The 24,129-nt window shown below is 36.8% G+C and overlaps 6 protein-coding genes across 12 annotated transcripts; 3 read left to right on the top strand and 3 right to left on the bottom strand.

The window, feature by feature from the left end:
* Positions 1–85: 85 nt before the first annotated feature.
* LOC110843829 (very long-chain specific acyl-CoA dehydrogenase, mitochondrial) lies at positions 86–4,023 on the bottom strand. Of its 2 annotated transcripts, none has more exons than XM_022089874.2 (11): positions 3,626–4,023; positions 3,051–3,203; positions 2,656–2,962; positions 2,454–2,579; positions 2,182–2,377; positions 1,887–2,122; positions 1,717–1,819; positions 1,476–1,636; positions 1,229–1,397; positions 964–1,154; positions 86–893 (listed from the first exon to the last, which is right to left on the bottom strand). In XM_022089874.2, the coding sequence occupies exons 2-11, from the start codon at positions 3,134–3,136 to the stop codon at positions 543–545; spliced, it is 1,926 nt and encodes a 641-aa protein (XP_021945566.1). In that variant the 5' UTR covers positions 3,137–3,203; positions 3,626–4,023; the 3' UTR covers positions 86–542. The 2 variants fall into 2 exon arrangements, with proteins under 2 accessions (XP_021945566.1, XP_021945564.1); XM_022089872.2 differs by lacking the exon at positions 3,626–4,023 and adding an exon at positions 3,351–3,575.
* Positions 4,024–4,929: 906 nt separating this feature from the next.
* On the top strand, positions 4,930–6,212 carry LOC110844192 (nicotianamine synthase). Of its 4 annotated transcripts, none has more exons than XM_035848501.1 (2): positions 4,930–5,053; positions 5,283–6,212. In XM_035848501.1, exon 2 carries the CDS (start codon positions 5,304–5,306, stop codon positions 6,141–6,143), a length of 840 nt encoding a protein of 279 aa, XP_035704394.1. In that variant the 5' UTR covers positions 4,930–5,053; positions 5,283–5,303; the 3' UTR covers positions 6,144–6,212. The 4 variants fall into 4 exon arrangements, with proteins under 4 accessions (XP_035704394.1, XP_035704395.1, XP_035704393.1 ...); XM_035848502.1 differs by having other exon boundaries at positions 4,933–5,078; positions 5,273–6,212; XM_035848500.1 differs by having other exon boundaries at positions 4,941–5,053; positions 5,273–6,212.
* LOC110844193 lies at positions 6,197–6,913 on the bottom strand. The gene is made up of 3 exons (XM_035848504.1): positions 6,754–6,913; positions 6,511–6,669; positions 6,197–6,447 (listed from the first exon to the last, which is right to left on the bottom strand). The coding sequence occupies exons 1-3, from the start codon at positions 6,782–6,784 to the stop codon at positions 6,305–6,307; spliced, it is 333 nt and encodes a 110-aa protein (XP_035704397.1). The 5' UTR covers positions 6,785–6,913; the 3' UTR covers positions 6,197–6,304.
* Positions 6,914–11,623: 4,710 nt separating this feature from the next.
* LOC110842774 (ALX homeobox protein 1) lies at positions 11,624–15,210 on the top strand. Of its 2 annotated transcripts, none has more exons than XM_035847613.1 (6): positions 11,624–12,710; positions 13,439–13,746; positions 13,900–13,964; positions 14,039–14,109; positions 14,173–14,242; positions 14,315–15,210. In XM_035847613.1, the coding sequence occupies exons 1-6, from the start codon at positions 12,285–12,287 to the stop codon at positions 14,788–14,790; spliced, it is 1,416 nt and encodes a 471-aa protein (XP_035703506.1). In that variant the 5' UTR covers positions 11,624–12,284; the 3' UTR covers positions 14,791–15,210. The 2 variants fall into 2 exon arrangements, with proteins under 2 accessions (XP_035703506.1, XP_021944265.1); XM_022088573.2 differs by having other exon boundaries at positions 11,631–12,710; positions 14,333–15,210.
* Positions 15,090–18,896, bottom strand: LOC110842929 (nibrin). Of its 2 annotated transcripts, none has more exons than XM_035847612.1 (11): positions 18,593–18,896; positions 18,391–18,521; positions 18,182–18,294; positions 18,062–18,115; positions 17,550–17,962; positions 17,332–17,454; positions 16,929–17,253; positions 16,468–16,624; positions 16,020–16,385; positions 15,455–15,941; positions 15,090–15,369 (listed from the first exon to the last, which is right to left on the bottom strand). In XM_035847612.1, exons 1-11 carry the CDS (start codon positions 18,627–18,629, stop codon positions 15,179–15,181), a joined length of 2,397 nt encoding a protein of 798 aa, XP_035703505.1. In that variant the 5' UTR covers positions 18,630–18,896; the 3' UTR covers positions 15,090–15,178. The 2 variants fall into 2 exon arrangements, with proteins under 2 accessions (XP_035703505.1, XP_021944497.1); XM_022088805.2 differs by having other exon boundaries at positions 18,062–18,119; positions 18,186–18,294.
* A 71-nt stretch (positions 18,897–18,967) lies between these two features.
* On the top strand, positions 18,968–20,576 carry LOC110842931 (transcription initiation factor TFIID subunit 9). The gene is made up of 5 exons (XM_022088806.2): positions 18,968–19,118; positions 19,458–19,625; positions 19,698–19,834; positions 19,939–20,167; positions 20,241–20,576. The coding sequence occupies exons 2-5, from the start codon at positions 19,469–19,471 to the stop codon at positions 20,354–20,356; spliced, it is 639 nt and encodes a 212-aa protein (XP_021944498.1). The 5' UTR covers positions 18,968–19,118; positions 19,458–19,468; the 3' UTR covers positions 20,357–20,576.
* The last annotated feature ends 3,553 nt before the right edge of the window (positions 20,577–24,129 follow it).

Genomic DNA, 24,129 nt, shown 5'->3' with positions numbered 1-24,129 from the left:
TTTACAACATACATGAATCATGAATTTACCCTAATACATATTCATGGTCTAAATAATGCAAATATAGTTCTGCAGCAATAAATAATTAGCATTTCATAAAATAAATGATTTCTTTATTACATTATTAAAAAAACGCATCATATAATTACGTCTACACTACAATATGGATCCTATATAAATAATGTTTAAAATTCATGCTTTTGAAATACATGCATGAGAGCTAAAATAAATATTGGGATGCGTTAAAGTAAAAATTAGAAGGTTTTAGATAATACACTCATCTTTGGAAGTACTTGTAATAATAAGTACGCTGAACAGTTTTGCATACAATTCTGCTAATGGCAAGACACAAAAATATACGATTATTGTTGTAATATAGCACAAATCGTCTTCATTGTTTTAGTGGTGTATGTGGTACAAAATGTATATGGTTGTACATATCAAGGTTTCGAGGACAGGTAACAAATCAGACTAATTCAAGGGGCTCTTGCTCTCTCGACGATTTTTATACTAATTCGGTCAAAAATTGTGGTTTCAGAGATTTAGAAACCTAGTGGATTTTGATGTGCTACTCCACCCTCTTTGCAAATATTAGTTGCGATTTGAGACATTGATTTAAAATTCTTCTGACTTCGTGGGGCGGACATTGCACCCAAATTATTTTGAACTCTGTCATAAGCTTCGTTACACCAAACTTGGGCCATTAAGGTTTCATGGGCTGCGGAGGGAAGATTTCTTTCTATTGATTTGGAAGCTCTCGACAAAACGACGGCCATGGAGTAAGCGTCGATGATGGCTTCGGCTAATCTATTTAGATAAAATTGTTCCTCGATAATGTTCTTTCCAAACTTGATTAACACTCCTTCTACTGCTACTCCAATGTCTGCTACGGCCTAATAATGATTCATAAATTAAATTAAATTTCTTGCATAAGAAGTTAAAGTAGTCTATAAGTGTATTTACCTGAGATGCAAGGCCAGCGGGTTCGGATAAGCTAGAGTGGGCGTAGGGCACTAATTCTTTGCTAACGGACGCTAAACCAACTGATTTAAAAGCTCTTTTTGTGGCCTCTCCTAAAATAAGTCCCATATTCGTGGTAGGATTTTTCATGGCGTTTTGCAGCTCACGAAGATGTGCTCCAGCAAATTGGATTCCTGTTAACAAGGATATAATTTCAGTTAGTATTGATGTTCGAGCAGTGTATAAAAAGTTGTATTCTGATAAGTACCAGTCAAAGCAACGAATAGTCTCAAAATATCATTGGTGCCTTCAAATATTCTGAATATTCTCAAGTCCCTCAACACTCGTTCTAATCCCGTTTCTTTCATGAACCCCATTCCTCCCATGATTTGAATTGCTTCGTCAACGACATGCCACGCTGCTTCTGAACCAAAAATCTGCACAAGAGACGTCATATCATTTCATAACATACGGAAATAATAGTGAACATTTAACCATTTTTCTATGATCCATACCTTACTGATAGCTGCTTCAATTTGAAAGTCTTGAAACCCTCTATCCATGTTTCCAGCAACCATGTATGCCATCGACTCTGTGACGTAGTGAAGCATTGCCATTCTTGCAATTTTCTCCTGAACTCCGCCATAAGTGTCAATTTTACGCCCAAATTGGACTCCTGTGGAAAGATTAGCATCGTCAGTTATTCGTAAAATTAATATAAACCTTTTGGGAACCTATTTTAAAAATGTTACGCACGATTGGTGGCAAAGTCCACAGCTTTGGTGATAGCAGCCCTCATTGTACCAGACAAAGCAGCTCCCATTCCAAAGCGACCATTGTTCAAGATGTTCATTGCGACCTACCATATTATATTTAACATTAATATTTAATTGGTAATAATAATAACCAACCGATCCCTAACTCACCTTGAAACCCTCGCCCACTCCGCCAAGCACATTTTCTACTGGAATTTTAGTTTCTTCAAAATGCACTTCGGCAGTGTTAGACGCTTTAATACCCATCTTCTTTTCTGGTGGACCATTCGTAACTCCACCAAACGACCGTTCCACTATAAAAGCCGTAACTTTTTCCTTTGTTACTCCAGTCGCTTCATTCTTCACGGGCGTTTGGGCGAAGACGGTGAAAATCTCGGCAAATCCGCCTGGAGAGATAATTGCAATATTAGACATCGCAAAAAATATTTGCACATGCAAAAATTACCATTGCTGATCCATAGCTTGTTGCCGTTAAGAACGTAATGTTTTCCGTCTGGCGAAAGGACCGCACGTGTCTTGATGGAACCAGCGTCACTTCCGCTGCTCGGTTCGGTGAGAGCAAAAGCAGCGATATTGCGTCCAGTAGCGACATCAGGAAGATACTTTTTCTTTTGTTCTGGGTTTCCATACAATAAAATCCCCTGTGCAAATTGAATTAATTATTAACACACTGGTCAATTTTATACAAATAATTAATCGCATTTAATTTAAATATACCTTAAATCCGATAGATTGATGTGCCCCAAGGGTAATTCCAACGCCAAGGTCGTGCGCTCCAACAATCTCGACTAATCGGGCGTATTGCGTGTTACTCATGCCGAGTCCACTAAGGTCGGTTGGAACCTAATAAAATTACATGAAAAAATTATACAGTTAATAATTGCATGACTGACGAGGACGACAAAATCAATTTAATTACTTGAAGACCAAATGCTCCCATTTCTTTTAATCCTTGCATCGTAGAATCCGCAACCTTAGCGGCTTCGTCATTCTTGGCAGGATCGTTCTGCTCCTCGAAAAACTTTTGCGTCGGTGTCACCAACATTTCTAACGTCTCACGTTGTTCAGCCGACATGATGTCGTCCGGATATGGAAATACTTGTTCTGCAACGACACTCCCTCGGAACATGTTAACAGCAAATGATTTCGACTCTGGAGCCTTTTTCGACATTTTATCCGCCTTTGCCTTCATCTTGTCGTCGATTGCAGGAGAAGTGGAAGCCAATCTGCAATACATTTCAGATTAATTACTTATATATTAAAATTATTACCCATAAAAATAATGAGGTTTTGCAATTTTTAATATAATCATACCTTGACGATGCAACCACTACTACTTGATTCCTGCAAACTGCATTTTGCATTGCGTAGACCAACTTGGAACTGGGGAAGCGATGCATTTTTCCGCAAGTGAATTAAAAATGTATAGTCAAAAAGTCGTTTGTTTCTTTTATTTTTGTCACCCAACTGAAACACAGACAGAAAAACAATAATGAAAACTTTAGCTTTCGAAACTTTTCAATTTTATTACACACTAAATTGTGTAACTTATTGTCAGAAAGTATTTAACACGACAAATTGTGCGTATCAAGCTAATATAACTGAACTATGTACCCGATAACTCGTATTATTTTGCTATCCCTCTTGTATAATACTGAATGAATGAACAACTCAATGAATGGCTTTTAGTCTAATCAGTTCACTAAACTGAGTTCAATCACTAAATTTTGCAGTGAAAATAGCAGATACCACTAAATTTGCGAGAATACCAATCTGTCCGACTTATTCTGGTCAACTGACTGTTATTTAGTTTGTGCAAAATGTGAAGCATGCAAATTGCCAGACAATTGTTGTTATTATTACGACTGAACTTTGTACTTTGCACTTACCTGACTGAATAGTGGGTCTCGCTATAACGTTATTGAGTCGAGTCCAAATCTTGTTTAACAAGATGCCAGTAATGTATTTTGGTTGGCAAAAAGTATGTTAACCTTTAGTTTCACTCCTCGTGGGGTTTAATAATAATATTGCTTGCAAATAGTTGCAAACTTGCTTACGTACTTTGCTTTACTTGTTGTGTAGCACGCAACATTTACTTGATTACGTGATGATATGTTAATATGTAAAATATGAGCGGAAAACAGTACAAAGTCCAATGTGCAAAGTGCGTAATGAAATAAAATTGCACGGGTTGTTTGTTTTTTGGTTAGTTTGAGTGTGAATTTCATACGATGCAATTTTTTATACTGATCAAAAAACGGTTTTCCTTATTAAAAGTCTGATATAAAATGTGCTATGACGACTCTCTGGCAATAATATTGGACTTTGAGCCGTATTTTTGGGTATATGCTGCTCCGCCTTTGCTATTCACGAATGAGAAAGGGTTATTTTTCATTCATTGACAATATGCCATTTCACTTTGTGTAATGGAATTGCATTAAGCATTGCATTGTTCCCATGAAATGCACCTTTAAACTGCCTTGAAAACTTACTGACGAGTAAGTGGTAAATAAATGGTGTGTAAATGAAGGTAAATGTTCATGGTTATAAAACTATCTAATGTTGCCTACAAAGATTTGGATGGAGTCAAGGAAGTAGTTCAGGATCGCATAAAATAAGTAATTTCTTAGGTACATTTTATCTTACAACTGCAAGAGTATTTTCAACAAATCTTGTAATTAATTAGGTTCCAATTAATGAGATGGATACTAGCATTTATCATACATATCATTTAGCGTAATGGTGATCGCTGCTGTAAGCCACAGAATGTTTAGGTACATATCACAAAAGTTGAATATGTACATATGTACATATGCACAATAAAGGTACTGAACTGACAATCTTTAATTGTGCATATTAGCTATAGCAAGAATGAAACATTGCATTTTAAATCGGCCGATGTAGAAATGTGGTGACGCTTTGACTCTTCGACTATGTGATGCACTTCACGTCCACCTTTTTCCAGCTAAATGGATTGCAGACCAGACATCATGTTAAAAACTCTGTTATCTTTTTAAAAAATGCGTAAGGTTTGACCCACAAATCCATTGCATTTGAATGAAACTTTGTATGCTCATTGTTCACGTGTACATATATAATAATTAAGGTAAAGTTACTCCACTTTGCGTTGATTGATATACCAATACCAGACCCGACTTAAGATAAGGCTTAAGTTTAAAATCGGTCTGCCTATGTATGTATGTTGAGCTCACGTATCAGAACTTTTTTACCTGTTATTTGTTCTTTCTTACTGTAATTTGACGGTGTAACACGTACAGAATCGACTCTTCTCGCAAAATCATACATTAATTAACAAAGTATCAAAGAACATCCTTCCGTTTCGTATGTATATCCCGATCTATTTAGTTTTCGAATCTGTCACTGTGGTCAAATTCAAATTGATATTATATTACACCTTGCACAGTTAAATCATGATTCAAAATGAAAAATCATTGTATTTGATAAAACAGTTTGACAAACTCGACAATTATGCACTTTATAGTTCGGGATATACAGAAATCTTTATAAAACCAAAGTTGACCACAGAATTTTACGCATTATTTTGCCATGAAAAACCAGGATTGGTACTTGGAACACATAATCAAACTGGGCACAGCCATATCTCAACTGGAGGATCGTGACCTAGCTCCAGGACCCATAGCCAACGCCCTTTTCAGTGGACTGGTCCACATCGTTCGAGAATTTCCCCCTTTCGACGTGTCTCAAATCTTGCTGGATCCCACCGTCCAGTTTTTGCAACCCCTTGTCGTCGAGAAGTGCAGTGTGGCCGAGTACTTACTTGAAGTTGAATTTGCAAGACGTGTCATCCTGTATGGCGTAAAGCTGAGTGATTTCATGTATTATGAAAATTATCAACTCCTCGTCGAATTTGAAATGAAATGCTTAGCCGAGTACATTTTTCCGTTAAAAATTGTTGATGAAATTGCGGAAATCGTCATCGTGGGTTCGGGACCTTTGCCACTTACGTCGATCGTTGTCTTGCAGCATTTGCACCAATCAGCACAAATTGTTAATTATGATCACAACGAGGAAGCCAATGTCATGGGGGCGGGGATCGTAGCGTCGTACGGTTTGGAGAACAGGGTTAATTTTGTGCAATGCACTGCTCTGAATATTGAGACCCTTCATAATGCGGATGTTGTCTATATGGCGGCCCTTGTTGGAAATAATGCACAGGAGAAAAGGGAAATTATAAGTCATCTTTACAAAATTATGAAACCTGGGGCAATCCTGGCTGCAAGATGTTCAACTGGACTTCGGGAATTTATCTATCAACCAATTAGCCAAGAGGATTTTGGGGATTTCGAACAGTTTCAACAGTATGATCCAGACAATGAGGTTATCATTAATTCTATAGCTCTAGGGAGGAAATTTCTAGACCATTAAGATGATTTAATGAATGTAAAGAATGTATTTTAATAAAAACGACGAATCAAGTAAATGTTTTAAATTTAAGCAAATTCGGAGATGTTATTCCAACTTTTATACACTATTTAGGAAAATTTCATTAATTTCTTACATTAAGTATCGTGATACATATGAAGTGCTTAGATTTCGTCTGAATCGACGAAATCCGCTTTTAGGATCTTGATCTCTGCAATTTTTGCTTCTTTATCACTGATGTTTGTTGTGTTTTCATCCTCTAGGGACTTTTTCTCCGCCAGGAGGTCCTTCTTGGTTTTATTATCATCTGTAACAATAAAAATTCAATTTGGAGAAAAGGAAGATAAATAATTGATAACAAAATACATACCTGTGAATCGTATAAGATTGCCCAGAGTTGTAACTTCATCAGCAATGATCTTGATTTTTGCCTTAATTTCTCTGAGCTGTGCAACTCTCTCAGCCACTCTTGCAGCGTTGACAGCAGCGTTGGCAGCAGCGTTGGCAGCAGTGTTTCTTTGTTGGATGCCTAGTATCAAAAAATACATTCTTATATATTGCCAAGGTATGTATGTATATATGCGTATATATAAGTCTATAATGCTTAACGTACGTAATCGAATCTCCTGAATGACACTTGCCATCGTGTATGGAACCTTATTTTTTAAAGTAATATTTTAAAAGTAATATAATGCTTTCAAAACCGCAGTGTGTAGTTTAAAGGAGTTTTCACGGAAGACTGGCAATAAAATGCTCACATTTCCACAAAACCATGGCTGGGCAATTTGCATGAATACCTTATAAATGAGGCAAATCATAGCATACATGGTGAAAACTATATTACATCTAGTTATGAATTTGCAATAAATGATAGGACTGAAGACTGGCTCCACTACAATTAGCATTTTAGAAATGAGATGAATACCTGAATTTCTTCGTATGTCTTGAAACACATAGTGATGTTAAGATAATTCGCCGACAGTGATTATATCTCTGGAATATGCAATTTAAAATGATTTGCTCGATTATGCTAGTTGCTAACATCCAAAAGTCAACTAAACCAAAATGAAGCCACCCCGATTCTATTTTCATAAATATGGCTTTCACAACTTAAGGAAGACTATTTTTAAATGCCCATTCCTAACTATTTAATAAGGGCTTTTCAAAGGTCGTTGCCACCATTGTTCACATTGAAACTGTATATAATAGCAACCTATCCACCATTACAAATGTGTCTTATGCAGACCTCTTAACCTTCACCAACGTGGTATTTCATTTCTCGAAAACATATTTTCATACCATTTTTCCAATATCTTCCTTACATAATTTTCGTTTCTAACAATTATCTAGTTATTACATCACATTATCGAATTTTAACGAGATGGGACAACAGAGTGAAAGGTGGATCGGAGGATCGGATGTGGCTGTGGCTTTGAACGACCAGCTTTGTTGATCCCCGTGCCGGGTCGCGTGTCCTTTCCCACAGTCAACAAAAGGGATGGAGATGAATAAAAGCCCTTCACTCTTTCATAATCAGATCAAAACGAGAAACTTTAGATTTATTGTGTCAAGTGAATAACCACTTATCCTCTGACAAGTACGTAACCCAAGATATTATTGTAAACGTCAAAATGCTGAACTTTGGCAGAGATATCAAGTATTTATGTAGTTGCAAATTTATCGCCAGTTAGAAGAGTTGCAAATTTATCGCCAGTTAGAAGAGTTGCAAATTTATCGCCAGTTAGAAGAGTTGCAGAAACCTTTAAAAGTTTTTACGTGCATGCTATGAATTTTTGCAGGTTTTTTTAAGTCTAGATGCTTATTAAGAGTTTGTACATACACGTGTATACATTGTTTATACATAAATTCGTCTCACTTCAAGTATTGTTATTGTAAGTGGTTGGAAACTTTGTTCATGCATGGGATTCGGAGTTGACCTCCTACTGGGTTTTGAGGACCCTTGTTGTCCCCTTAAATAAAAAGTGTACTCAAGTTTAGCTCAATAATAGTGGTACGACATGGGTCAAATTGTTCAATTATGTACATGTTTTGTAGTATTCAATTTTATCCATTTTACTATCTTCGTGAGATGACTACTGTGGGTTGGTCTTGAAATCAAAGGTACGATCTCTCCGGTTTATAGTTTGGGGACAAACTACACATGATGAAGATGTACGTATGTACATATTTCCTTCTATTATTCAAAGCGTGTCGCAGTTCATCAATTAATTTTCAAATGTACGGATGAGACATTATTATCCTAGTGAGATTCGAACTATTAAGGGTGGATGAGATACTAAATATCTACATTTTCGCTGGTGCAGGATAAATTATTGTTGTAGGATTGAGGAGAAGATAAGATTTCATGATTTTAGAGAGGAGCTGCTCGTGTCTCTCTTGATGTAATCTATTGTTAATGAGAAGAATGGAATCTATTGGTCTCGTGTTTCTCTACAATTAAGTAGATGCGTATTTCGTACAAGTACGGGTATTGTTGTTACTGGATGGAGAAATCGTGGGAATTTTGTGCGATCTTGCGCATATATTTTTTTCTTTGCTCCTCTCGAACCAAAAAGTTTATACCCGACAGCAAAACTTGTCCAAACTTTATTTATCCCCTTAACCGGAAGGAACATCGATACCAGAAAATATAAAAATTAGGAAAAAATCGCAAATGTTTCCTGCTTTGGGTCATAAATGTTGAAAGGTTCACATTAAAATAATTCATGAGTAAAATTTTCTTCAGTCAAAGGTTCACTAACTTTTGCCAGTTATTCAATCAACAGTAATAAATTGTATCAACGCGTGCACTGGGGTTAACCAGGATCAAATTACGTATTCTGCATTCATCCACAATTAAGGATCATTAAACAGGATTTTTTGCTTCATTGTTTTACACGAGTGAAAAAATTGGGCTACCACCACACACATACGCATCGACTGTTTTTACAAGATCATTTATTACCAATGGATGTAGCATTTTATGAAGTGAGCAGTAGGGAGGACTTGGTTAAAGTCGTGTTATGTAAGGGGCCCTCGGAGGGAGAAGGGTGACAGGGAGCAGACTGTGTGAAATAAAAATTGCTCGTGGCTCTTTTCTACTCTTGACTTGATAAAAGGGATCCTTGACTGACATGGACATTGTGTTCTTTTAATGGGGTAAAAATGCTGGTAAATTGGCTACTTGATGGCAGTCGTTCTGCTGGTGGTGTCGGTGGAATAAGGGAACCAGTCATTGGCATCTTTCACACTCGGACGTACATAATGAATCCTGTCGTGGGCTCACCCCTTCCACAACTATCAGTCAAATCAGATTTAATCCAGAGGTTACTTTAGCATGATAAGTTTTTAGCTCGAGGAAGGGCTTATGGAATCGACATGTCTGTCCGTCCGAGGAAACGATAGGAAAAAAACGGATGAAGGGATTGAGTTCAAATTTTGCACAAAGGCATGTTGGACAAAGGTAGGCGTTAAGTTCAAAGATGAAAAAAGGGGTAGGTCAAGGGGTTGACCGGTGGGGTCATGTAAAGGAGGTGGGGCATTATGTAACAAAATTTCAAAATTGTGCTACTAGTAGAAAGCTGAAATTTGGCATACAGATTGATAATGGCTTATAATGAAAGTTTCTGAAGTGAAAGTAGGAAAATTTTGAGAAAATTTTGAAAAACCAGTGAAACCCCTACCTATTTTCGGTCATTCGGACAAAAATGTCGGGCTAAATGAAGTCTACACCGTATGTTTTTCATCATCAATTATTGTGTCCACTAAAATAAGTAAAGTTCACTCTCCCTGATTCTCATCCCATGAAATGTGTGTACATTCGTCAATGGGGAGTGAAATGCTCCAGTTTGGAACTATTGGTTTTAAAAAGCACCACCCATCAAATCAACCCTTTCGATTAAGATCCATCTCCAACTCGTGCTTGCATGCTTCTCTTTTTTATAAAAAAAAGAGTTTAAAAGATCAAGCATAGTTGATATTTAATTGAGGTTGAGTGTGGTTGATGATTTGATGCGATTTCTAAAAGTGCAACCGTTTACACCTAAAAAAACTAAACCCTATTATTGTCTAATGACGGATGAAATGTCAAAATCGGATGAAATTATCGGATTTAGAGGAGAGGATTTCATTCAGAGAGGCGAAAGGGTGAAATGTCAGATCATCACTGATATTGTCACGTTGCACACATCATTTTTCTGGCGTGGACATTTCATGAGACTTTGTAATTATCAATATCAGGAATTAAATATATTAATCCTTTCAGTTTTTTAAGGCACATAAATAATATATTTAATTCTGTTATTTGTAGAATTTATTTTTTAAAATCTAGAAACATGTTGATTTACATTTCATAATTTTGAAGCGTGTGTCGACAGTCGCAGACGACGTAATATGCGCGATCAAAAATATATATAAGTTGGGTATATGTAAGTTGGAAAAGGAAGTTTTCAATTGACGAGGAAAAAAAGAGACATGCGACAACAAGTGACCACTTCAGTTTATTTTCTGTATTTTGTATCCATCACTCATCCCCAGTCAACGTATGCACTGTTAAATACAGAATCTGTACTTATGTAACTTTGAGACCATGGTTCTGTGGGAAGATAAAATCTTCCTTCCTGCGTATTCCAGACATTATGAACGATTTCAGACAATCTCACAGCACACGTCGTTTGGCAGGGCAGGATGAAATATGGAAAATTTTCTAGACACTTCTTGTGTCCATTAACTGGTAAGCTCAAAACATAAATTGCGAGAAGGATGCCAATAAACCAATTGAACAATGTACATATGTAATGATGAACAACAGCATTTTACGCGGAGGGTGGCTGCGTCGACAGTACTGCATCTCTTCTCTACGACATGATGCATCTCGGTTGGGCATGTCGCTGCTGTCAATTTATATACCACGAAAGCTTAATTGGCTCAATGAGCTCACCAATTAAGTCTTGTATCCGTACAATTGGTACAAAAATGTATGTAGTTGACTGACTAGGAACTTTTCCTTTAGAACGTTCTGGTCAGAGTATGAATTTCGTCTGGTGCAAGTGGAGGAACCTCCAATATTTTTTCCCAAAACTTTGTTCGTCAGCTTTATAAAACAAATCTCCAAATTCAAAAAATAGGACGGATCGAACCTTCTACACAAGACACAATAAAAATAGAACTGTATTGTTTCTGAAAAAGAATTACAACTATTGAAACTCGAGTTTGAAATGGAATATTACATAAAATTCATGCTATTTCTATTAATTATTATATCCCCATTTTGAGAACACATCCTTAAATATACACCAATTAATGAATTATCTTAATGCTCCATTTACGAAAGTGAAAGTAAAAGAAATCCTCAACTTTACGAATAAATGAAAATCTGCTCACGCCGTTGTACCCATGCAACTCCCCCAAAGGGCTGGACTCTCTTTGTGTTCAACGCCCATTTCCCATCCCACTCTGCCCAACTTTCACTATGCATATGTGCAACTGGTGAGAAAGTGAGAGTCTCATCATCCTGCATTTTGTGTGCCTTTCTCTTCAATAACAAAAATGATCACAGTGATCTTTCCGTACATGTAACATCATGGGGCCAATTCATCTCGCCTCCAGCAGCCCGACTTTTATGGGAGATGGCTTGTGTGTGACCACCAGTTCCATATTTAGCGAGTTGGTCACTGATTAGAAGCATTTAGACCTCGTTGGCTTGATTTGAGTAATCAGTCAGTCACTCCTGATCGTTAAGTTCAGTCCTCCTAGTCCTAGTTAAGAAGACCTAGTATTACCCCATCGTATCTATTACGAAGAATTCGTATTATTAGTACTTACCCCTGATTGAAATTTGTCTGATTGGCGATAATTGATTTGATTGTAGGGAAACGAAATGGGATCATAATCCTGCTAAATAATCAAAATAATTGCTTAAACTAACCTAAACTTAACTAACTTCCTTCAATCAGCGAAACACCCATCCATCCACGCCACCCGATCTATATATCACTCAGCTAAATAACACAGCGTAAATTAGTCCAATTCATCAATACTTGGTGTAAAGTAAATATAGTGCATTCAACAATAAGTCCTCCTCCTCACTCGTAATTAGTGAGAATTGAACTTTTAATTCTGATCAATTCAGCAACAATTTACATTATGGAAGGCCATTCCTTGGACGACAATTGTAACCTATTCCCCGAACTGGAACAAAGTCACAGTTTCATTAATGGGCACAACTTGTCACCGACGACTACTCCCACGCCGCCACAACCACAACCACCACATGGCGTGACGCATCATCAACTTATCTCCATCGGTCAGCAAGACCTTGTCGAACCTGTCTCGCCGAACCCGCAGCAGCATCAAAGCCATCCACCACACCATCATCATCATCATCACCACCTGCACCATCCCCAACAACAGGTGAACGGGGGGAATAATGAGGGAAAGTTGTACCACATGGGTCACCATGACCTGGAACATAGCCACGTCAGCGTCAACGTGTGTCTCATGGCGGGTGGGAATAATAAGGGGGGTGGTGGAGGAGGAGGCAATAATGGAGGTGGATTTCATACTATCCAAGTAAGGAATTTTACTTAGATTTCTGTAATTGGATTCATGAATTTTGTGTTTTCTTTAGAAAGATTATTTTTAAAACCGTTTCTATTTAAGAATTGTGATTAGTGAAGATTACCAAGGCATATATAGTTACTAACAATATTGTTATCAAACTCAGGCTTTCGCTTTGGTTTTAACCACTCTGACCGGAACCGGTTTTACCCAGTTCTGGACACTGAATATTGACGTCCAAAGTGTCCAAAATATAAAATGGGGCAAAATTTTACAAGCTTTATCGAATCTTTGTCATTATCGAATCCTTCAATAATGACATGTACATTATGTACGTGTAACCTCGGATTTATTTTGAGCATTTTGGTGTCAAATACGGCATGGTTTAGGCAATTTCCTAATTTCTCATAAGAAAACATGTTAAAACAAAAGTTTTTCAAAATCTCGTGGTATTAAGCACCAAACGAAGTGCTCAAAATTAATGGGATTTTGCATATCTGTCCATAGATTTGCAAAAAAGTCATTAAGAAATAACTTGTAACATTTTGCACCCCTTTTAGAAAGTTGACGCTTTTGGACATTTTTGACGATGTCAAGCCCAAAAGTAGTTTAGGACGTCCAAAATGAAACACTAAACAGCATATTTAGTTTGTTCATGAAACACTAACGATCATTATATAAAATGTATGGGGGCACTTTGAGAAATCTATTTTTTCTCAACATTTTTTATTATCTTGCAGTATCCCGACCTCTCCCAAATGCCCCTCATGACCCCCAACACAACCTCTCCCTCAGCTGGAGGAGGTCACATTTCTCAAGAATCGTCCGGCAGCCCCATCAACCTCGCCCACTTTCCGTACCAAATGATAAAACAGGAGGGAGGCGGACTGATGCAGGACTCAATGGGGAACGGATATTTGAGCAGTATTTCTGCACTATCACTTCAACAGCAACAACAAGGACCAACCCCACAAACCAACACGTCCTCCAATAAAAAGGAGAAATCAAAGAAATCAGTGGACAATACGACAAAGAAGAAGAAAACGAGGTGAGCTCAAATTGAGACAATTATCACTTTACCCCAGTCTTCATTTTTGTCGAATTCTGTCTCAACTTGCCTCGTTAACTTTCACTGTAGGATTAGATCGATCTTGTATTACGATGGAGAAAGTTATAATTTGCGATTTTATTACCATTTCAGGACAACTTTCACTGCATATCAGTTGGAAGAATTGGAACGTGCCTTTGAACGAGCCCCTTATCCAGGTAAGCACAAATTGTGCCAAATGCAAACTCAAATCAGGACTCAATTCGCAACTTTTTTGCACCTTCCCCTTTAGACGTCTTTGCCCGAGAAGAATTAGCAATACGACTTCGCCTTAGCGAATCAAGAGTACAAGTTTGGTTTCAGGTAGGTAACCACCTCCCTATCCATTTTATGACAAGTGACCCATATCTTATCTTACCGTTTCAGAACCGACGAGCCAAATGGCGAAAGCGAGAACCACCCCGAAAGTCGGCCACTTATGTCGCAACCAATCCAGGTGCGTGTATCTGAATGATATCGTTGAGGACTTTGCCAATAATAAAAACTTTACCCCAAATTCTAAAAACAGACCTCAATTTTTCTCTAGGTGGTTCCTCCCTCAGTTTCAATAACTTTGCCCCCGTGCACACCACCCTGCTCCCTCCCCCACCGCAAAACGAGTGGCCACCCTACGGCAGCAGTGGAGGGTACAATGGGGGACAGGACGTTGTCGGGGTGTCCCCACAGGGATACCTTGGCAGTGGGGGTCCCCAGCAACCAACGCCACCCTACTCGTTTCACCATCATCCCCAAAACCTGTATGCGACCTACTCTGGTATGTTTGTGTCTGGAAATGGGTCAGATTCTGGGGGTGGCTGCAATGCCACGTTCTACACCGGCTCACCAACCACACCCACGGGGCAGCAAATGGGGACGAGTCACGACGGGATTTCCTACATGGTTCAGGAGGAGTCGAAGATACTTAATGATGGATCTAATGGAGAAAGTCATCCGGGTGGTGGTGGGTCGTCTCCGAAGGATGCGAACAATTCGCCTTCCATGTAAATTGTTTGTTCCTCTCTTATCATGTACATACAGCAGTCGACCTACCTAGATACATTTTTGTAACAGAAATATAAAGCTTTACTTAATTTACAATAATAGCAATATATATAATTAAGTAAATGGGATGATGTACATAATTGATATGTAGATTAAGCATCATCAATATACATATATTTTACCGCTTAACGTGTCCTCTGTACGAATAATAGTCAGAGATGTATGCCAAAAAGTGCCTTATTTGTGTCATAAATAAATGTTTTAAGTAGTAAATTTAATGAAAATAATTTACAAGTCTTTGATACGGGGTGCGAGGTTTAATTTATTTTTGCACGAGTTTTAGTAGTAAGACATATGATATAGATATGCCTAGTTTGTTTATCAATATTAGCTAAAATTGGAACAAATCATCCCCAGCTTCATCTTCGTCATCGGAGATTAATACTTGTGTAATGGCAATGGCCTTCTTGGTTTGACTTCGTGAAGCTCGTCCCGATTCGCTGGGCTTCTGCGGTGGCTCTTCTTTTGGTGGTGGCAGCTCTGGTTTGGTGGCACGAGTTGTTCTTCGGCTAGCTCTTGGATCTGTAAAATAATTATGAGCATTAATAAAATTGAATGATTATACAAATTATTTAAAAGCATAATTTCTATGTAAATGACTTATTACCAGGAGGGTTCTCATTTGACGACGGGGGCAGAGAAACGTCCATTTGTTCAACTTCTTCGGCAGGTTCTGTATCTCGCGTTACTCTTCGTTTAATTTGAGGCGGTTGTCGTTCGTTTCGATCGTCGTAGTCATTGTAACGATCTCCCCTATCAGAGTCAGCATCTTTGTGGCCACCTGGTCGTGGAGAGTACTCAAAGACCTCGAAAGTCAATTGGAAGCTTCGATTGGAGACGTTCGTCCCACCAGCCAGACGCGATGATCGGGACGATCGCGACGATTCACTGGCAGTGCTTGCATTGTTTTGCTGCATTCCGAGTGGTAAAACCTTTTTAAACTGTTTGAAATTCAGGATAGTTTTTCCATTAACGACTTGAAGTGTTGGTTTAATCTTGGGTCCTTTGAGCAACCGCTCGAGTACTTCGACAGGCTTGGGCAGATCGTCACCGTCATTCTTCTCTTCATCCTTAATATCTGACTTAATTGTCAACTTAATAAAAAAAACAAACCAATTAGTTATAACTAAAATAAAGTTATACCGACGAAATTATAATGACAAATCAATCACCTTCTCTGCTTTCTCTACCAAATTTTCACTGTCAACCTTTGACTGTTTCTTGCTTGACTTTTGTTTCTTGTTCCCAGATTGAGGTTCAATTTTGACGGGCGATGTCTCTGGGGACACATCAATCTTTCGTTTGTTTCGCCCAGTGGACCGACTGGATACGGGTGATGTGGGTGCCACGACCGGTTCAATTACTGCGACTTGTGGGGAAGTTCGAGCACTTGAGCGTGTCGCTCTTCGCTCAGGAGATTTGAAGACTGGAGGATGGCTTTCAAACATGTCAGGAGAACGAGGCGGTGGATGAGCGATGTCAGAAGTATTCAAATTATCTGGTTCCTGAGTTCCCTGCATAGACGACTCCATAATACTCTGCATAGCATGTATAAATGATAATGAGAATTATGACAGCTAAAATATGACATGGAAATGAGTTTGAATAAGTTATTAATACGTAAGTCTTTGGTGGTGGTGGAGAGTCTGGAATTATAATTTCCTCGTCATCGTCTTCATCATCACTAAATCCAAATATGGAACTTAATCCTCGTGGAGCCGCTGCTTGTCGAAGACGTTTCTCTCTAGCGGTTCTTGGCAATGATTCTTCAGCAGGTCTGAAGTAAAGAACATAAAGCAAATTAGGAAATGATAAAAAATGAATGAGAATGTAATGTATGTTAAGGAATCCGTTAATTATACTTTTCTATGGTCAAGTTTGAATTTCAACAGCTCAAAATTCGATTTATTATTTTGAAAAAGAATAACATGATATAACAAATTAATATAAACGCTGTTACTATTTAAAGGAAGTCTTTTCATTTTCATCAATAACTATTAATACACGTAATAATTATATATCGTGACAAATCTATAAAATAAACCAAATGTTTTTAAGAAGAATCAGAATTAGAATCGCACCTTTTCTTCGATGGGGGTTCGCTTTCCGTCGTCCGTTCTGTTTTTACTTTAGGGTTTCTTCCAGGTGCTTTGTCTTCGAGAATAGTTTCTTCCACGACATTGCGTCTATTAGATTTTGTAGTATCCGATAACTGGGTCTCCATATCCTGCGTGGGTGGAACAAGAACGGGATTTTTATCCAAGTTTTGAGTCTGTGGTAGCTTGGGAAGTGTTTCATTATCATTGAATTCATGGTATGGATTGCAGTGCCAATTTGCATTCAAGTACAGAGCTGCCAGTCCTAGTTCTGAATCATGGATCAACCGTTTCGTCTTCTGGTACATTGCTAGAAATAAATACATTGTTCGAGTCATGATAAAAGCTACGCATATTAGTTATTGGTATAATTTGAATTTATACGAACCTATTGTACTCTTGGCCTTTGAATCAGAGATGATGTTTTGGGTGTCACTAGGCTTCATCAATATGTAGTTATCTTTTAAAAGATCTTTGATGGTGACATCTGTAAATAGTTTAGCAGTTCCACCTAAACATGAAACCAAGAATGAATGACAGTAACAAACAACCGATTCTCTACTTGTACTTTTTAATTGAGCATAATTATTATAAATTAAAAAATACCTCCTGCTTCGACAGCCGCGGACATCCTGTTAAAGTGTTTCGCCCCAACAAAGACGAAAACCTTGTCGGCAAACAGTTTTGACCGTCCCGTTATGGGCTCGAAAGTCCCGTCAACATTTAATTCCATGTCGCCCTTGGGTGGAAGAAAGTCGATAGGATTTGGAGGCCTCTTATTATTTTTTAGGGCCATCAACAAGTCTTGAAAGTAAACCGGGGTGACGATGTGCTTAGCTGCCAGTAAAGCACAGACTGCTTTTGCAGTCAACTCTAAGTCGTCCATGACCAAAAGGTTGCACTCTGATGTCCATTCAGGGACCAGGTGTCCACCGAGAGTCATGATTGTAGTTTTCAATTTGTGAAGCTCGTCCCCCTTGCATCCCGATACGCTTGCAATTAGTGGAGTATATTCAATTCTAGAAGAAACAAGCTAAATACATGAAAATCTTATCCTCCAAATTAATTAACTAATTAATTTAACATGACTAAAACTAATTAATGCATTAATTCATTACCGGTATTCGTTCCACTGCAATCCAAATTTGAATCGATCGCCTGGCGAAAGATTGAGACCTAGAAACAACAGTGAAAAATTGCTGTTAAAAATTGTTAATAAATGTTGTTAAATAAGATTGAGACCTTCTCGCATAGCCATTTTTGACTTTTTCTCAATTCCATCATTCACAAACGTTCCAAACTTGCTTCCCACATCTGTAACGACAACGGTGGGCGTGAGAAGTGGGTCCGTCTAAAACATTGTCCATTAACAGTTGAATACTAAACTCAATACGATCTTGTTTACATTATATTATAATTTATAATGATTATAAATTGTAATTTTTACCATATTCGCCATGGGGTGCTCAACAACAATTTCTGCATGATGTCGGCTGATGGACTGATCATCTGGAAAATCAATGCTACAATCCTTCCTCCCAACTTTGTATTTTTTACCGACCGTCAAGACAAATTGTCCTACAAATTAATTAAATGTGAATTAATGCCTTAATATTTATGCTTTAATTTCGAACTAAACTTGTACTTACTTGGTTTTTCTGAGCTCGTGCATATTATTTTGAGCATTTTGCTTAACTATGTTCTGCCCTGCAGAAAACTGTTCGAAAAACTTTTCCGTACGAATATTCGTTGTCTACGCAAACTTATTAATCAATCAAGCACCACCAGTTTCTAGAAAACTGGTCTATTTAGTCAGTCATGCGATTAAAGGTGAGTGAGATTCCCTACTCAGATAACTATTGTCAGATAAGTCTAAATTGTTAATTATTTGCTAACTATTTGGGAGATAATTAGTCAAATTAGAGTGAAATAAAACAAAGACCGGAGAGAAGAACGTGTTCTCGAATGCACAGGCAGAGGAGACGCATCAAACGACACAATCGCACAAAACTTTCTACCGCGTTCCATGCAAATCAAACCTGAATGCTCCGGGGCAGCCAAATCAACACAAGAAAACTTTGATTTTTCCGAAATTTCTGAAAAATAATCAAATTTAATATTTACAATTTTATTGAGTGCAACAAAATTATCCAGAAACTGTGCAGAAATTCAGTGGTAAGATTCAGTTTTTGCTGCAGTTTTAAATTTCAACTGGAAATTAATTTATCATTTTAAAATTAAAATTTCGAATTTATTGCAGAACTTTTTCAATTTACACTTACACAAATTTAAATATAACTCCAATCAAATTCTTGCATTGATATTTTCAAATTTGAAATGAAGGATTGATTGTGGAATTCTCAAACAACGTTTTAGAGTGATATTTAAAATTATTTTTAAAATTTAATTGTCAATTGGCATTCGTATTATGGATTTAAATTTAAAATGGGCAAAATTATCTATAAAAATGAAACACAAAATGTTAATTATGTTATTTTGGTCTCGATTGTGTAGACGGGATAAATATGGCGTCGTCAAATCCTGGTCCAGGGGCGGCCGGTCATTCAACGACAACGAAGCAATTGCCCAGGGACGCCATTGTGATGCAGAGCCTTCTCAAAGAAATGGGTGTAACCCTACACGAACCAAGAGTGATAAACCAAATGTTGGATTTTGTGTATCGTAAGAAGAATTTATATATTATTTATTTTGCTGTTGGACAATGATAACAGTATAAATTATAATTTTGTATAGGATACGTAACAAATGTTGTGGAGGAGGCTCGAGTTTATTCTACTTACGCCAAGAAAAAGTCGATTGATATAGACGACATAAAACTTGCAGTGAAAATGACGACGAATAAATCATTCACGACTATTCCCCCAAGAGAAGTAAGATGTGTCACAATTTGTATTAAAAAATGTCGCATCCCAAAATTTTACATCATCTAATTGTAACACTATTGTTATTCATTGTTGCACTTTGTTAATTGCAGATGCTGCTAGAACTTGCAAAAAATAAAAATAGTCAGCCACTCCCATTGCTAAAATCAACTTCAGGCCTTCGCCTTCCTCCCGACCGTTTCTGTCTAACACAGCCCAATTATCATTTGGAATTTTACAAGAAAGCTGTCGCAAGCAGTAATTCGCACCCTCCTTCAGCAAATGTCCGGTTACCTGGGTCTTCAGTATTTAAAACACCTCAAAATCCTGGAAGAATTATTAGTTAGTGTTAACTTAAACGTTAAGTTTATATATAATTCATTGCTCATTGCCTAACTGTTTTATTATTAATTAGGTGGAGTAAATCCCCCACTTATCCAATATGGAACACCTAGTTCATTATCGTCTCATCTGCAAACGGCAGGAGTTAAAAGAAAATTGACCGACGATGATGCGTGGACCACCCCTTGAAATTTAATTTTGTACCAAAGTTAACTCCTTTTTCTGGGTATCATGTAATTTTTTGTAAGACAGAATTTTTGTAGGATAATTCGAATTACATAAAGCTCATCGCCTTGTGCGAATTTTATATGTAATTTATTTGTACGTTAAAAAACGTATGTATGATATTCGTGATGGTTGTAATAAACTAGGGTCATTTTCTCCCATTTAATGATGATGACTGTCCGAGCAAAATTGCCGCACCACAACCTACCTCAATCCAAATTTTGCAAATATCTTCAAAACCAACCATTTTAGAGATTTCTTTCTTCTAATAATCAGTCGACAGTTCATTACACTTCTATCATCACCAATAATTCATCAATATGATGCCCCCTGTCAAAAAATCAATTGTTTTGACGAATACAAAAAAGATCTAACAAACCATGTATGTATGAACAAAAGTAAGTATTGTTGCTTTCAAAAATATCTATGAATCTGGTTTTGGCTTCTCTGCAACAATAACACTTTTCAACTCTTTCCTGCTTAGCCAGATTATAGAATTTTAAACCTTTACGTGAGTGCAATTTATCATAATCGACAAGTTCCATCCTTTGTAAGCCCCACAACAGAAAAAGTTGTTTAATATTAATTTGAAGACATTCTGAATAGGATAAAAAGATAAATGTTGCTCACCAATTGTGCATTTTCGGTTTTGTCATCTCAATTAGCTATTGATGCCTAGTTTTAATGTGACCATTAATTTGTTATTTTTCTTCTGCAATGCGTTTACAAATGCAGCGCATGCATAGTTCAAATCCAAGTCAAGACTCTTCTTGTTCATGATTTGACCTATTTCCCTACTAAGACCATCCTCAAAACCAGATTTTGGACTTTTAAACAGCCGTGTCATTCCGTCATCATCGGTTTTAAAGAAATTGGTGGATGATGAATGAATGAAAAAGCATATGTAGTTACTTATTAGACGAGAGAAACGCAACATATCGTACATGCATATTATTGTTGCTATTATATCAAATCGATGCACCTCCACTCCACCACAAAATAATGGCAACAAGTTAACGCTTCATATAATAAATATGAGAAGCGTTTTCCATTTTCGTTAAACCACGCCGAGCGACCTTATACCCCGAGATCGGCCATCTTTTCGCCAGTGTGTCAACTCTGACATGTTTATTTATTACCTTGAATCTGAATCTGCAACCTATGAACCACCAACCAGCAGGATAATTCAAATCATGTTTCTTGACGTCCTGCAACACAATGCTTCGTGGTTGGTGTTACTGCAAAAATATGGACATTGTTGTTATTTTGGTTGCAATAACATGCAATTTAACCTGAACTTTTGGTGGTGGAGTCGTGGGTGCGTTCTTGCCCTCACAAATTATCTTTTAAAATTAAAATGACGAGAAAAGGCTAAGGTTAATTTCATGAACCACTTTTAATAGGGTTGCTACATACATCTGTAGCATGGAAATGTTGTGATCAATGGTATGGAATGAGAAAACATGCAAACATGAGACTTCTTAATCCTTCACCGTCATTTCAGGAACTGCATACCAGACCTATTGAGAAATGTACTTCTTTACTCGTCAAACTCGATTTTAATGTAAATTGACCTTGTTTTAGCAGAATCAATTAGACTTGCGAGCAGCTCTGTGTCACCCTCATGGCACGATAATCTTTGTATGCAGTGCGCAGACGGTTTTCGGAAATTCCTGATTAATTTAGTGCAGTTATTTTATTTTATTCATTTTTTTGCACTAAATTAATTTCGCACGCAAAATTCAAGAAATGAATGAATGGCATATTTCTCCAGATTGAAATATAAATGAAACTGATACGCGACGACATGAATGAATATGTGACCACGAGAAATTGATCGAATATGCAAACGTCCTCCTCTTTCTCGCTCTAAAATTGCTTGCAAAACTAAACCGGATGATCCCAAATAGGAAAAATTTGTTATTATTCATTCATTACAAGGATTGTAGCTTACAGGCATTGAAATCTCCTCGGCAGTTAGTAATTAACAATTAAGACGGAGGAGCACATATTTATTTACTCGCGTCTCACGAGGCATGAAGCAGAATTAAGTGACGAAACTGGTTATTTTTTAGTTATTCTCTCCTCTCGTGATTATCCCTCAGTTAAAAAAGTACGATATTTATACCAAGTTCGTCTTAAATTCACCTTTCATCATCACAATTCTATAACATGAAAAAGTAAAACTTTTGAGACTTGATTCAATCAATCAGCAATATTTGCGTATGTATCAGGGTGGTCAGTTCAATTTTCATAATTTGTAAGTTAAACGTAATACGACAATAATTGGGACGAGTTTAGGTCATAAATCAATTTTATGAACAATCAGTTACTCGATCTATTAAAAATATGTAAAGATTCTTCTCGTCAACTTTTGGTTTCGAAATTGACACACGAATCTTCTAAGACTATACAAAACGATAATCTCTTCTCTTCTAAAAGAAAGTTACACGTTGTGTTCTTCTCGTCTGAAAAAAAAACTTGTCCATTTAATGAAATGAACTGCAAGAAGCAACTTTGTTGAAATGAAAACTAGTGCATTTTAGTTCATGATCGTTTAACAAAAAACATGACTATGGGGCACATTTTTATCATCTGTAAAGTTCACTCACTTTGTAAAATTATTCTGCACTTATTTATTTACTTGGCACCCTTCAATTTGCGTGTAGTTGCTACTTTTTTCGACAACTTTCGATATCAAAAACTTGTCGGATTGACTTTAAATGGGAGAATTTCAGTGCAGAAATTATGTAATTTCAGGATCACCATTCTGAAGAATTTTTACGTTTTCGAACATTTTATTTTTACATGTCTACTGTCGATAGCCCTTAAAAATCATGTACAGAGGGCGGATATATGGTCGCTATTATTTTAAAAATACGCAAATCTTTTACATATTTTTTTCAAAAAGACATAATTTTGTGAATATTTCAATGATGTGAGACGATTTTTTTCCTCAAAAAAATTCGATCTAAAAAAATCCAGAGCATTAAATTCAGAATAAAGATTTTGAATAAATTACTATTTATATAGTTTTTCGTACAGATTTCGTAAAAAATATTTTTGCAAATATTAAATATGTATACATTTTAGCGATTTTTCATAAATACAAATCTGACAAAAATAAACAATGAATAACACATAAGGTCAAAGAGTTCGTGAAATAAGTAAATAAATAACGACGATGATGAGCATTGCATTTCATGCATTATAATTAAAGATAATAATAACGACCAAAACACCAATTTATACTTTAACACTCTGATGATGATCTCGAAAATGTATCATGTGAGCCAAAGTATAAAATAAGCGTGTATACAAAAATCTGCAAAAAAAAATTGCATACGTAGTTTTCCATAATTGTAATTTTAACAAGTTTCACGACAGCCAAAGCCAAAAAAATGCGATACCTTTCTTGCAAAAAAATATACTTTTCGTTTTATGAAAGTGAGACTTTTTTACAATTTTTATGTATATCAAACTGTCATTTTTTATTTACTCGCTTATTTACTTCTTTAATCCAGCTCAAGTGTCATCAATGTCAACTTAAATGTAGTTTCAAATTTTAAACTTGCTTGTTTAACTTTATGTGAAATTAGAGTAAATTAAGGCATTAAAGTCAATTAAGGAGTGTGTAAATAAAGTAAAGTAAAGATGTAATGGGCTGGTAGAGCACGAAGAAGAAGAACGTAAAGTGATATATTAATTAGTTAATTAGCTTATTCACTCTTCTGCTC

This window comes from Folsomia candida, unplaced genomic scaffold (assembly GCF_002217175.1).
Source record: "Folsomia candida strain VU population unplaced genomic scaffold, ASM221717v1 Fcan01_Sc002, whole genome shotgun sequence".
Lineage (NCBI taxonomy): Eukaryota > Metazoa > Arthropoda > Collembola > Entomobryomorpha > Isotomidae > Folsomia > Folsomia candida.
Note: the sequence above shows the minus strand (reverse complement) of the source record. Positions and strands in the feature narration are given on the sequence as shown.

Coding starts and splice junctions, on each gene's coding strand:
- LOC110844192 (XM_035848501.1), top strand. CDS start 5,304: ATGAAAAACCAGGATTGGTACTTGGAACACATAATCAAACTGGGCACA.
- LOC110843829 (XM_022089874.2), bottom strand. CDS start 3,136: ATGCATCGCTTCCCCAGTTCCAAGTTGGTCTACGCAATGCAAAATGCA. Junction 1,155..1,228: donor ACTATTCGTTGCTTTGACTG/GTACTTATCAGA, acceptor CCTTGTTAACAG/GAATCCAATTTGCTGGAGCA. Junction 894..963: donor CCGCTGGCCTTGCATCTCAG/GTAAATACACTT, acceptor AATCATTATTAG/GCCGTAGCAGACATTGGAGT.
- LOC110842931 (XM_022088806.2), top strand. CDS start 19,469: ATGGCGTCGTCAAATCCTGGTCCAGGGGCGGCCGGTCATTCAACGACA. Junction 19,626..19,697: donor AATGTTGGATTTTGTGTATC/GTAAGAAGAATT, acceptor AATTTTGTATAG/GATACGTAACAAATGTTGTG. Junction 20,168..20,240: donor AAATCCTGGAAGAATTATTA/GTTAGTGTTAAC, acceptor ATTATTAATTAG/GTGGAGTAAATCCCCCACTT.
- LOC110842774 (XM_035847613.1), top strand. CDS start 12,285: ATGGAAGGCCATTCCTTGGACGACAATTGTAACCTATTCCCCGAACTG. Junction 13,965..14,038: donor TGAACGAGCCCCTTATCCAG/GTAAGCACAAAT, acceptor CTTCCCCTTTAG/ACGTCTTTGCCCGAGAAGAA. Junction 14,243..14,314: donor TTATGTCGCAACCAATCCAG/GTGCGTGTATCT, acceptor TTCTAAAAACAG/ACCTCAATTTTTCTCTAGGT.
- LOC110842929 (XM_035847612.1), bottom strand. CDS start 18,629: ATGCTCAAAATAATATGCACGAGCTCAGAAAAACCAA. Junction 18,295..18,390: donor AGCACCCCATGGCGAATATG/GTAAAAATTACA, acceptor ACAATGTTTTAG/ACGGACCCACTTCTCACGCC. Junction 16,625..16,928: donor GAACCCCCATCGAAGAAAAG/GTGCGATTCTAA, acceptor TCTTTACTTCAG/ACCTGCTGAAGAATCATTGC.
- LOC110844193 (XM_035848504.1), bottom strand. CDS start 6,784: ATGGCAAGTGTCATTCAGGAGATTCGATTAC. Junction 6,670..6,753: donor CATTCAGGAGATTCGATTAC/GTACGTTAAGCA, acceptor TTTTGATACTAG/GCATCCAACAAAGAAACACT. Junction 6,448..6,510: donor CAATCTTATACGATTCACAG/GTATGTATTTTG, acceptor TTATTGTTACAG/ATGATAATAAAACCAAGAAG.